General features: G+C 41.2%; 1 protein-coding gene across 1 annotated transcript; it reads right to left on the reverse strand.

Annotated features, from left to right (window-relative positions):
• Nucleotides 1-947: 947 nt before the first annotated feature.
• Nucleotides 948-10169, reverse strand: RWDD1 (RWD domain containing 1). Its single transcript, XM_005490683.3, has 7 exons — nucleotides 9996-10169; nucleotides 8259-8324; nucleotides 6912-7042; nucleotides 5833-5976; nucleotides 4711-4843; nucleotides 3533-3595; nucleotides 948-1790 (listed from the first exon to the last, which is right to left on the reverse strand). Exons 1-7 carry the CDS (start codon nucleotides 10066-10068, stop codon nucleotides 1678-1680), a joined length of 723 nt encoding a protein of 240 aa, XP_005490740.1. The 5' UTR covers nucleotides 10069-10169; the 3' UTR covers nucleotides 948-1677.
• Between the last annotated feature and the right edge of the window lie 2224 nt (nucleotides 10170-12393).

Raw genomic sequence — 12393 nt, forward strand, 5'->3', positions numbered from 1 at the left:
ACTGTTTCTTTGGAAAAGACAAGATTTAATATCACATTAGCTCACAACTTTTTAATGTATCTGGTAACTCTGTTGGAGCACAGATCTTGCTTATTGCTTTGAAACATAAAACATCATTGAGACCTAGATGCTTATCTAGAGTTCTTAGTAGCCAAAATTAAAAAGATCAAAGGGACGACAGTAGGAACAAAGGCACATGGTTAATTTATAAAAGTATTTACAGGGTACTTCAACATTTATTTCTATCTACTAGAAATTCATTTACCTTGAATGAAAAAAAGGAAAAAAAAGTTTAAAGGAGGTCATCCTAAACAGATGTTCTCGAGCGATATGAGCAGAGAATCTTATAACCATTAAATTAATTCCATAATAAACTTCTCATCTTGACTATGGAATTTTCAAACACTAAAATTCATAAATTTATTATTCCTCTAAGCAATGTGATACTTTAGTGCAGCCCTCTTCAAAGATTGAAGCTGGCACAGTTAAGGCAATCTACTAACAGTGTTTAAAATTCAGCACACAGTGTTTAATCATTGAGGTGCCTGTCTCTCTGTTTGGAAAGCTGTCTTTTGACACCATCATCCTTCTAGCACTGCAGTTTCAAACACAGCATGTTTAAACACTGCAGTTCTTGCAGTTTGGGCTTTTTGGAGGTGGTAAGGGAGGAGTCCAACAGCTGTTAGCTCCAGAAACAACGCTGAAGGATGGGCAACATCCCCAAGTTGACGCGTAGCTTTACTGCATTCTGCGCTAACCTTCACAGGCTGCCAACACAATGCTTCTAAAACTACACCAGTTACATTCAAACCTGTAGAGCACTCTGTAAACCCTGCTGCTGTAATGTGCACTCCACTCATAGTGTTTCAATACAGTCTGCTGCCAAAAGCAAACTCATTTTCCTAAGGTGGGTTTTGATTTTTCATAGAAATTAATTGAGGCACACATTCAAAAAAACCCAAACCATCTCTGAATAAACCAACCAAACTTCAAGAGGCTTCACATTCTGATTTTTTTTTTTCCCCTACTGACCTGAACTCAGCATTTCGAAAATATTATTCATGACTATAGCAAAAAAATTCATTCTAATTGTAGGGAAATTGTTTCCACTAGACTTTAATAAGGCTATAACAACAAAGGTGACTAGTGCTGTCTATCTACAGCTGATAAATTGGGGCACCAGAACTGACTTGAATTATTAAAAAATTCCACAGGAGGAACAAAAAATAAATAACTGCATAGTATGTGATCCCTTTTATTCACCAAAGCTGCCCATGTTTACCCCAGGTGGAAGACAGCAGAAAAGCTGCTCAGCATTCAGATGCAGGTGTGTTTAGTGCTTGCTGTAACATCCTTCCATCTTGCATGTTGCCACATTTCTTCAAATGACAATTACAGAAGTAGGGAGAAAAAATTAGAGAAAATAGAAAAGCGTTTTCAGACAGATCAATATTTCTCAAATTTTTCATTTCAAATATTAAAGTAAATTTATTTATAGTGAAAGTCATCAGAAGACCATTCTCCTGGATTTAAAATGTTGGTTTTTTTCTTTGAAAAAAAAAATTAGGAAAAAAGAAAAACAATACACATTACTAAAACCACAGATGCTGTGGCTTTCCTGCCTGCCCTCTCTCCTTACATATGTCCATATTGATGACAGAATCAGTTCAAATAAGTCTAATCACTATCTAAATTAACAGGGTTGTAGTCAGGGTCATCCTCTTCATCCTCCAACTCTAAATCATCCATTTCTTGGAATAAAGATTCATCAACCTCCACATTGTTTCCAGCTGTAAGGAATAGAAAGATACTTTAATTTCATGCAACAAGGAAAACATTAACAACCAAACATACAAGATTTTTTCGTATTAGTTCTTCAATGTAGGTAGCTGCTAAGTTACTTGGCTTTTATACATCAAATAGATGTAAAAAAGTAAATGCCACAGTTTATCTTTCTACAGCTGAAGTTTTTTTTCTTTGTATCAAAACTCAGTCAAGAGAAATGTCACACAGAACTTCAGAATTCATTGGGAGCAGGAAATTAACATTTACATTTGCCAGAAGCAAAGATTCTTTCTCCCCAGGACAACCAAAGCAGGAGCTCAGGACCTCACAGCTGGAATAATTACTACCATCCTAGTGAGATAAATGCACAGGGTTCATAAAATATTCCTTACACACCATATACTGACATGTATGCATCTGCTTTCAGATTTAAATTTTAGAAGCAAGATGAAGCTTTAGCTACTTTCACATTTTCTTCTGAAAGAGATGCTGCTGACCTAAGGACAAAACTCGAAGACTGCTATTTTATTTTTATGCATCAACAGTGACATCTTCTGGCCACCAAATAAAGTTTTTATTATTTCACTGGGCTTGAAGGCACCTATACAAGATAATGCCATTATCCTCTGAAAATTAGTAGGACATGCTACTGTAATATTAAAACAAAACTTAGTAACCTGTTGCATCTATGACAGAATGCAAGCAGCAATAAGAATGGGAGTTTTAATCACCAGTAGCAACAGGATTACAAATTAATACATTATTCTCAAATCATCTGGGCACAGAGCCCAGGTAGAAGTCTGTTCCTCCCTTGAGGCAGCCAAATGTGCCATCAACAAAACATCTTCAATTTAGGTATTTTGTAGGAAGACAAGATTAAATTATTCCCTGCTAAAGAAACTAAACTTCCCCATAACAACCATTTCAAGTTTATACTCATTGACATTCATCAACTTGTTTTAAATTGTTAATTGCAGAGAAGAATCTTGACCCTCTTCTGCCTGTGTTTTGTGGTACCAGTAGATAATGCAGCTTCATTAAAAAACTGTCTTACCTCAAAACTCGGGTATTTTAAATTAAGATACTAAAAAATGGTACAGCAAATTAAACAGTTATGTTACTGTGAGTATGTATGCTTTTATGTGCTTTATCTCCAACTGGTTTTCCAAGTTTAATATTTTTCTGGCCCAGGCTTACAGAATTTTCATCTGGCACCAGGTCAGTATTTTAGGTAAGGTAAGAGGCCCATCTGCAGAAACCATGAGAAAGAACTGGGTTGCACAGAAGCCAGTAACATTTGTTTTGACCTGCAAGATGTTTACTATTGGTATTGAGGTTCAGAGAAAAGATGACAAAAGTTCAAGACCTATGCTTGAAGCCAGGCAAGGCTGGCTATTAGAAAAAAAAAAAAAAAAATCAGGGCTGAGTTGGGGTTTCTTTGTTTTGTTGCTGCTTTGCTTTTTTTTTTTTTTGCTTTTTTTTTCTGTTTTGCTCTCAGTCGAATTACTTAAATAGAAGCAATGTAAGTAAGATCACCTCAAGCACAAGGCTGCAAATAAACACACTTTATCATCTTGAAACAGTTTTGGTTTTGGGAAAAGTTAAAATTCTGTTCACTCTGCAAAGCAGTACTTCTCAGGGATTCTGATATAAGTTGTTAAGTCAGAAATACAACACAGATTTTGCTTAGGAATTTTGACCTTTTAAAGCCACTGACTTTCAGTAGTGGAATCAAATAGGAATTTACCTTCCTCCAAGAACTGGATGTCAGAGGTGTCCAGGTTGTGATCCATTTCAAACAGCTGTTTACCTAGAAATAAAATAAAAAACAATATATAAGCAAGTACAGTTCTGAAGCAACTCTCAACCCAAGGCAAAAATTAGTCAGCATGTGTATTTTAGTCTTTTCAAATCAACCAATTCTAGCAGCCTTTTCTGCTTTTAACTGCTCATTTCTGTAGGCTCCCCATTCTGTTTTTTTTTTTTTCATTCATCCAGGATTCATCCATGCCAACAAGTGAAATGGGTCACTGTAATGTTATTAAGAGTTTAATAATGGGGGCAGCAAAAATTTACACTCCACAGCCTGTGTTCAGTCCCCATTCCTTTAGTCTTCATCTTGCACTCCACAAGAAATCCTCTATGGGAACTGGGAAGGAAATCAGCTGACTCCTCCACCTTTTTTTCATAAATTCTCCCATTCAAAAAGCAACTTGGATCTACACAAATCACCAGCTCCTACACACACACACAGAGCTGTGAAGGCAACATCACAGAAGAGTGAAGTTTTTCTGACTAGGAGGGACAGGAAGAAAAGCTCAGGACTCTTTCCACATAAATCATCTGTCTTCCATCTACATTGTTCATGCAAGCTTCCACAAGCAAGACTGCTTGGTGTCCATGGTAATACTGGAATCACGCTAATGACATCCAAGAATAAGCTTGGTTTTGGTTTTCTAAAGGGAAGCTTTCACAAACTACATTTGTATAGAGAAAAACAGACACCACATACTAACAATACTTTAAAGAACAGGAAAACTAGAAGCCTGATTTCTGTTATCTCATCCTTGCAGATTTCCAAATGCATACCCTTCAGAGAGAAATCAAGCATGTCCTCTGTCCTGTACTGCTTTTTATGAAACTTAATACCATTAAAATTTCCACCTGTCAAATTTCATCAAAACTAGCCAGAAGTGAGGAGAAAACAGAACAGTGATACAGCATGACCGCATTGGTTATGTTTTTTCAGTTAATCAAGTCAAAAGTAGATCCAGCATCACAGAGAACTAGTTCAAAGCTAAGCCATGCAGACTATGGAGCAGGATGCCAAGACTTATCTTTATCACCTGTGTAAAAATTACTTTTAGACTTGTCATTATAGGCTGATAGCATTGCAGAATTTTCACAACCAGTATTAAAACATACCACTTAGCTTATTTTTGCCTGCTTGTTCTTCTTCTTTCATCTTTTTCCTTTTTATTTCTAGAAGCTCGGCATCAAACTTGGCTTTCCAATTAAGGAAATTCTCAATGGTAACAGGAGTGCCATGAAAACGTTGCTGGAAGAACAGAAAACAAGGCTGCAAACACAACTTGCAAAGCTACAGGTGAAGATAAGCATTCTCTTAATTATTTAAATTACAACACTCCAGAAACACTGCTTGCTGAGAAGTATTCTGAGAAATTAATCCTAATCCTGAGAGTATATAAAGAACACATTCTTGTGGGTTTTGTCATGGGAGTCTCTCCTTAGAGAACTATACTGAGGTGAAAACTCTCATGGAAGAACCCTGCATACTTCTTTTGGACCTAGAGTGCAATAGTTCACAACTCCCCACTAATGCAGTGTATTTTTAAGTAGGCAGCACTTCTTATCAACCCTTAAGTGCAATCTACACTCAATTACTGCCTATTAAAATACATTAATCATTTTATATTGCTGAAACAGAAAAAAAAAATTTCTTTTTTCCCAGAAATTTCTTTGCCAATTTTCAGAAATATAGAGCCTTCCAAGTCCCATCACTCTCCAGCTATTTCTCAGAAAGAGAGTGAAGACTCATCAGTTGGATTTATCACAGCACAATCCACAAATGGTGAAACGATTCTACAGGAGGGCAAATCAGCACTGAAGATTGGTCCCACTGCTTCCACCCTATCCACTCAGTCTACCAAGGCAGACAGCCTTCCTCAAATCACAGAGCCCATGTGCAGCATGACATATTCTAGTCTTTTTTGCTCCCCATTCCCTCTTGCTTCCCCTTCTTCCAGCAAAAAAACTGTCTACAGCAAATCTAATTTCATTTGGGAAAAATCCCTTAGGAAGTAATGCTAGAAGGGATTGTGAACATGCAGTTAGACTCTAAAAAGACTGCTTAAGGAAAAGGGGGAAAAAAGATTACTTAAGTTCATTAAACAGTCTACGTTTCAATTAAATAATCTTTAGAATAGCTGTTCCTTTCCCACTGCAACTGAGAACTGCTCTGGCATCAAACCAATGCATTTTAAAGAAGCTGGAAGTCTTTTTCATTGAAGACATTATTTTACATACCTTCTCTTCTTCCTCTGCTTCTCTTTCTTTCTGTTTCTTCTCTTCTTCTCTTCGTGTTTTTATTTGATCCACTATTTCATTTAATTTCTCCTGTACTGCTGAGACTAGAGTGAAGATCATTACCATTCCTAAATTTTCTTCTGCCTACAACACAAAGAAGAAAACTTCAAACAGATGAACCTTGAATGCATAAATATGTTCATAGAAAGCAGAATGTTGTGCAAATGCAGAGGGAGCAGTTGACACATTCTTCACCAGTCTCAAAAGCTTGCTGTAAAATCCAAATTCAACCAGCCAGTTAATCCAGTCAGTTATCCCCAAATGGATGTGCAGCAAAACACACAGATGAAATGTCTGTGATTGGATTATTAAACATTATACATATCTTCTGAAAGGCTTTTTCATTAATAAACCAAAACCTACAGTAGAAACACAACTCTAAAATTTGAATATCATAAATCACAAGAGACAAGTCACTCAGAACCTTTCTTCTCTTGGAACAGTTTACTCCTTAATTCCATTACATGCTTCTTTGAAGTGAGACACTTCATATTATGCCATGTAACATATTATGGCAATTTTAAGGCAGTGAGGACTTGTCAGAAATTCCTGAAACCAAAGAAGTGATTCCTTTTTTCCTTCACAATGCACTCTCACTGACCCTAAAGGTTGGTGAGATCCAGCCTTCGAACAGTTATGTTATCAAAAAGAATCAAGAATCAATGTGGCATTTTTTAATATTTCCAAATGAAACTGAGATGGCTTATTTTCATTAATTTTATATATATATACACACACAGAGAGTTAAACAAATTCACCTTAAGCTGGGAGTGGAAAAGAGGGGAAGCCCTAGTGCAGTTCCATTTCATTATTCTACATTATTGCACACACTGAATTAGCCCTATATCTTACCTCAATGATGTCATTCACCAAACTCAAACCACAAAGTAAGTCTTTATAGTATTGAACAGGCTTCAGATCAGTAGCAGATACCTCTGAAAACAAGTGATTTGAGAAAGAAAATCTAGCCCATGTGTGAAGTGGTATCAAGCTGTAGCAAGATATTCCGTCTTTCTTACCTGCTGCTCTAGCAGTTTTATTATGTCCATGACATCATTATCATCAAGATTCTCCTGTGAGACAATTTCATATAGTGGAGTTTCATCAGGGTATTTTTCTCTATAGGTAAATTTAAGGGTAGTTTGGACAGCTACAAGATAAAGAAACACATATTCTTATGGTGATAACTCTGTATAACTTTAATGGTATGTTTTCCTACTGCATCAACAGCCTAAAGATTATAGAATATAAAATATTCTTGCCTCTAAGGAACAGTCTTCTTACACAGATGTTAAAACAATGTGAACAGATCTAAACATAACCCAAGAGTTCAAAGAAATTAAGATGATAAAGTTGACACTTGCACCAACTATTAAAACCTACTCGTGTCTGAAAGGTCTTTAGGAAGACTGAAAAACCTTCTGTGGTATGGCAGGTACTACAGCAGTAATCTCCCTCAGAATCTACCTGAAGCTGGAAAACAGCAAGAGTCGTAATAACAGAACTAGAGAAAATCTCAGCATATTAACACCTCAGGTTCTGTGTACCTGGGTGAAGTACCAACCTCTGTGTTGGGTTCCAGGGTTCCACAACGTGGACAAACACACTATGTCCAGTGGAAGTTATTAAGTAGAGAACTGCCTAAGAAAAATGCATTCAATCTGAAGCTGCTCAGAGTCAGGCTAACATGGAAACAAGGCAAAAGAGAATCAAGTTCCTTTTACACATCCTCCCAGAACACCAAGGAGAAGCTTTCCCTTAGTTCCAGACTCACAGTTCTCGGCAGCACAGCAGTCTGTGCAACACAGACTCTAAGCAGGGCTTATTCCTTTCAAACTAAGTAAGGCAGCATCAGTTTATTCCTTCTCTTTTAGTATCCAGAATAGCAGCTTTCAAACTTGCTTGGAGTAAGGCTTGCTTACAATATGCCCACGCAATTGTTGGTACTCAAAATACACAGGGACTTGGGACCCACAGCCTTCTGCTCTGGAACTGCTCCTTAAGGGCTGCACATTCACAGCACACAGACTCAACTCTCCCACGTAGCTGGCACACACACAGTTGCCAGAAAACAAATCTCCTCACTACATGTCTGTAAGCCACTGGAAGGATGGTGACAACCCATGCTTTTTGAAGTTACACTACAAAGCCTTTGAGATTCAGCAGAAAGCAGTCCTACAGTGACAGCATAACATTTCTGCAAACTGAACAAGGATCACCCAAATCCCTGAACTATATTTGTGAGGGAATGTTTGCTGTACCAGGCCCCTACAAGGATCTAAGTGGAGGTATACACAGCTGTTGGTGATAGAATTAGATTCAAACATGTACAGGAGAAGTTTCTGAGTAAGACATGATCAACTTACTTTCATCATTTTCTCCAGCTTCAGATGTCACAGTGATTGTGAAAGTTGTTGGCTTTTCTGACAGTACTGTTCAAAGGAAAAAAGCAAGAGTCAGTGAGAGTCCTTAAATCAATTATGCCTTCACATCAGTGAAACGGAACTTCTTAAAAGACTTATAAAGAAAGTACGGTCTTGATACAGTGTTAAGGAACTTTTAAACTTATTAAGGTAATACTTTTCAATTAACAGCTATTTTCATACAATGTGATGCCTTGGAGTCTCTCTGAATGAGACCATACATCATCAAACAATACCAAAGGGTTTCATTTTTGGAAAACTTTCCTTTCTGGAGGTTTCACTGTTCCAAAAAGTGCAAATCAAATCAAACAACTTATGGTAGTGCACTGACTGCATGCAGAAAGCTACCAAAGCTGATTTGCCTTACTGCACTAAATGTGCCTGATGAGCATCCAGTGCACTCTTGACCGTGGACTATTTTTACAGTATGTCTGCACCTATATTTAAAACAGCCTAATGCAAGAAATGCTACTGACCAAGCAATGTACTAGAATGAAAGTGTGTGAATCAGGCAGCTAGAAGACAGACAACACAACATAGTAAGAGCTGTGACCTGCATTTCTCCCAGGCTAAAAACCTCATTGCACAATTGTGGATTGCAGACCACATACTCATGTCAGAGGTGCTCTGCATCTCTGTTACAAGCTATGCCCAAATTAGTGTACATGCTTTCAAAGTATCAACCGAGTTTTTGCCTAATTGCTAATGTACTACTATGATCTTTATTCCCTCTCCTCTCTTGGGCATAAAAGCATGAGTGAACAATAACTCTGAGTAAGCATCAGAGTAAAGGCTGTATAAAAGAATATGACTTCCATATCAGTATCAGATATCCAGCATCCACAACTATCAGAGATCAATTTATATAACTTTACATAATCTTTAAAATAAAACCGAAGACCTGAATAGATTTTCAGATTGAAGCAATAAGCAATTGTACTAGGCAAACGTTTGTGTGATGAAGTTACTGCCAACTAAGATGCTGTGGAACTTTAGGCAGAGTGCAGGAAGGAAACAGAAAATTCCCAGATTTTTCCACTGTTAATATTCTTTGGATACAGAATGCCAAAAATCATGTTGAATTAGGCAGCATTTCGATACTCCTGATTGCTTGATGGTAAATTGAAAATCCTGAAAAACTGACGAACCAATGTATCCACAACATGAAAGTTCCAGCAGTATAACGTGCTGCACCAGGGAATTAAAGCTTGCCCTTTTTTTTCACCTGCAACGAGGTAAGGCAGGTACTGGCAATAAATTTACGGAGGAAACAGCACCTTTAAGCACCCCAAAACATCCCATGCCTCACGACCGCAACAAGCTTGCTAGCGGATAGCAAAGCCGCTCGGCACACAAACCAATTCCCAGGGCTGCATCTTATGAAAGGCTTCTCCGAAGAGCATCCTTGCAGCGCAGGGGACCGGCTTGCCCACGCCGGGCTGGCTGCTGTGCCAGGGCGCTGAACGCGGCAGGGGCAGCGCCCACGGCCCGGGCCACAGGGGCCATCGAGCGCTTTGCTCTTCCCGGTCGGGGAAAGCGAGCCAACATCCCGAGCGCCCACCCGAGCCGAGCCGAGCCGCGCCGCTCGGAACCCCCGCCAGACGCGCGGCAGTCCCGCCGCGGCCTCCCGCTCCTCCCCCGCTCGCCGGCTGCCGGCGCGGCCCCGGCGCGGCCCCGCACCCGTGAACGAGTCCGGGTAGATGGACTCCAGCGCCTCCAGCTCGTTGCGCTGCTCCTCGCTGTAGTCGGTCATCGTGGCCCTCCGCCCACGGCCATGGGCCGCCCGCACCGCGACGCCGCCGCCTCCCCCTCCCGCGCCTGCGTTGTCCCGGCCCCGTCCCGGCCCTTCCTAGCATGCCTCGCGCTCGCAGTAGGCGGGAATGCCGCCTCTGGGCTGGGCTGGGCTGCACCGACGGAGGGAGGGAGGCCGCGCACGGGGCTCCGGCCCGGCTGGTCCCCGGTGCCCGTACAGCCGCGGTGCCCTCAGCTCCAGCCGCGGTGCTCGGTCAGCTCCAGCGTTCTGCTCCGGCCAGGACGGAGCGTACCTGGCGTGCGGGAGAGATCCTGCTGGATCCCAGCCCGCGCTGCTTCCCCGCCCCTCCCGGCAGCGGCGGCCTTGGCAGAGCAGTCCCTGTGTTGCACAGGCTAGTGATGGTACGGTTCACTCTTGGACGTTCTTGCCTTGAAAATTTATAGGGATCAGCAAACTGAAGGGGATGCTCTAGGTAGTGCGAAAGGGTGCTGTGAAGGCAGCTGAATACCATTTCTGCCAGAAATTGGAAGTTTATTAGATGCAGCTGGTGATTTGCACCTTGAAGTTAAGCAGCGCCTGCAAACTTCCCAGGAAGCGTTCACCGAGATTTCAGGAGTCCCATCGCATCGGCGGCATTGCCATGATGTGTGTGCAGAGCAGGAGTCACCAAGGCTAACGATACTGGGAGCTGCCCTGCTTTGGGGTTACCTGCTAGGACGGATTTAAGACTGACGAGGGTAAAACAACAGCAGACCCTGATGGGTACGTGGTACACAGAGTAGATGTAAGGTGCATCCCGTTTCTGGCCCCACGGCTGGCAATTTTCCAACAGACACATTTTATAAGCCCAGGGTTTCCAGAAAACTTTTACCATGGACTTAAAGGGAATAATTTTCAAGTGAGCAAACTACAATTCTAAGTGGGTTCTTGAGCAAGATAACTCCTTTTAGTAGGCACAGTTTGACTGTTCAACTGTACCAACCCATAGAGTTGTCTGTAATCATGAATTCATTTAAAAGCTGTGCCTTCACTACCAATCCATGACATGTTTCAAAGAGGAGAGGAATAAAGGGAAATATCCCAAAACATAAAATACTACAGCTGTAGTACTATGGATTAATATATGCTAACAAGGTGATAGTCTATGAGTATATTGGCAGGCTGACTTCACAGTGACAGGTAGTGTTTCCACTCAGTATTTTAAATTACATACTGTTATGAAAAATACAGGGCAAATAGGACAAAATCAGAAAGCGTGAAGCCTAATTTGAAAATCAGGTGAGCAATATATAAAAATAATTTTACAGGTTACTCTTAACTGCAAATATTGCAGCATTTTATAGTAGTGCTATAAAATAATAGAAGTGGAAAGAATTCACATGGATTAAAGACCACAGGTTTTTGTCATTCGGATCCAGACATCAGCATAGAGGTTTTCTATCAAAACCTTTGCATACACAAATCAGTTGCATGTATTCCAGATTACAGTGTTCCATCTTAAATTTAAAAAAACAGAAATATTTTTAAAATTAAACCAGAAGTTGTGTTTACTACTAGAGGTACTTTGTTTCCTAAGGAGCTCACATAAACAATGCAGCCCCATTACCTTTTATTAGGTTTACATGGCCAGATTTTGGTAGCAGGGGCACTACAGGGGTGCTTCTGTGAGAAGCTGCCAGAAGCTTCCCCTGTGTCCTGCAGAGCCAATGCAGCTGGCTCCAAGACCTGCTGCTCACCAAGGCCAGGCACCATCAGCAATGGTATCAGCTCCTCTGGGATAACAGGTTTAAGAAATGAGGAAAATGACCCTGAGCAACAGAAATTGCAGCCAGAGAGAGGAGTGAGCAGAACAGCTCAGTGAGGAAGGAGTGAAGCAGGTGCTGCAGGCTCTGGAGCAGACCATGGGGAGGCAGCGTTGCCCCTGCAGGTCAGGGAGGGCCTTGGTGAAACAGATCCACCTGCAGCCCCTGGAGGAGCCCACACCAGAGCAGGTGGGTGCCTGCAGGAGGCTCTGACCCCACCAGGGGCCTGTGCTGGAGCAGATTCTTGGCAAGACCTGTGGAGAGAGGGGCTCCCACTGCAACAGGTTTGCTGGCAGGATTTGTGGCCCTGCAGGGAGCCCACCTGGAGCAGGTGGTTCCTGAAGGGCTGCACCTGGTGGAAGGGACCCACACTCGAGCAATTAACGAGGAACTGCAGCTTCTGTAAAGGACCCACACTGGAGAAGTCAGTGGAAGACTGGCCCTGGGAGGAAATACCCATGCTGGAGCAGGGGGAGAGTGTGAGGTGCCCTGCCTCCAAGGAGGAAGGAGCAGCAGAGGTGAT

The sequence above is a fragment of the Zonotrichia albicollis genome, chromosome 3 (assembly GCF_047830755.1).
Source record: "Zonotrichia albicollis isolate bZonAlb1 chromosome 3, bZonAlb1.hap1, whole genome shotgun sequence".
Classification (NCBI taxonomy): Eukaryota; Metazoa; Chordata; class Aves; order Passeriformes; family Passerellidae; genus Zonotrichia; species Zonotrichia albicollis.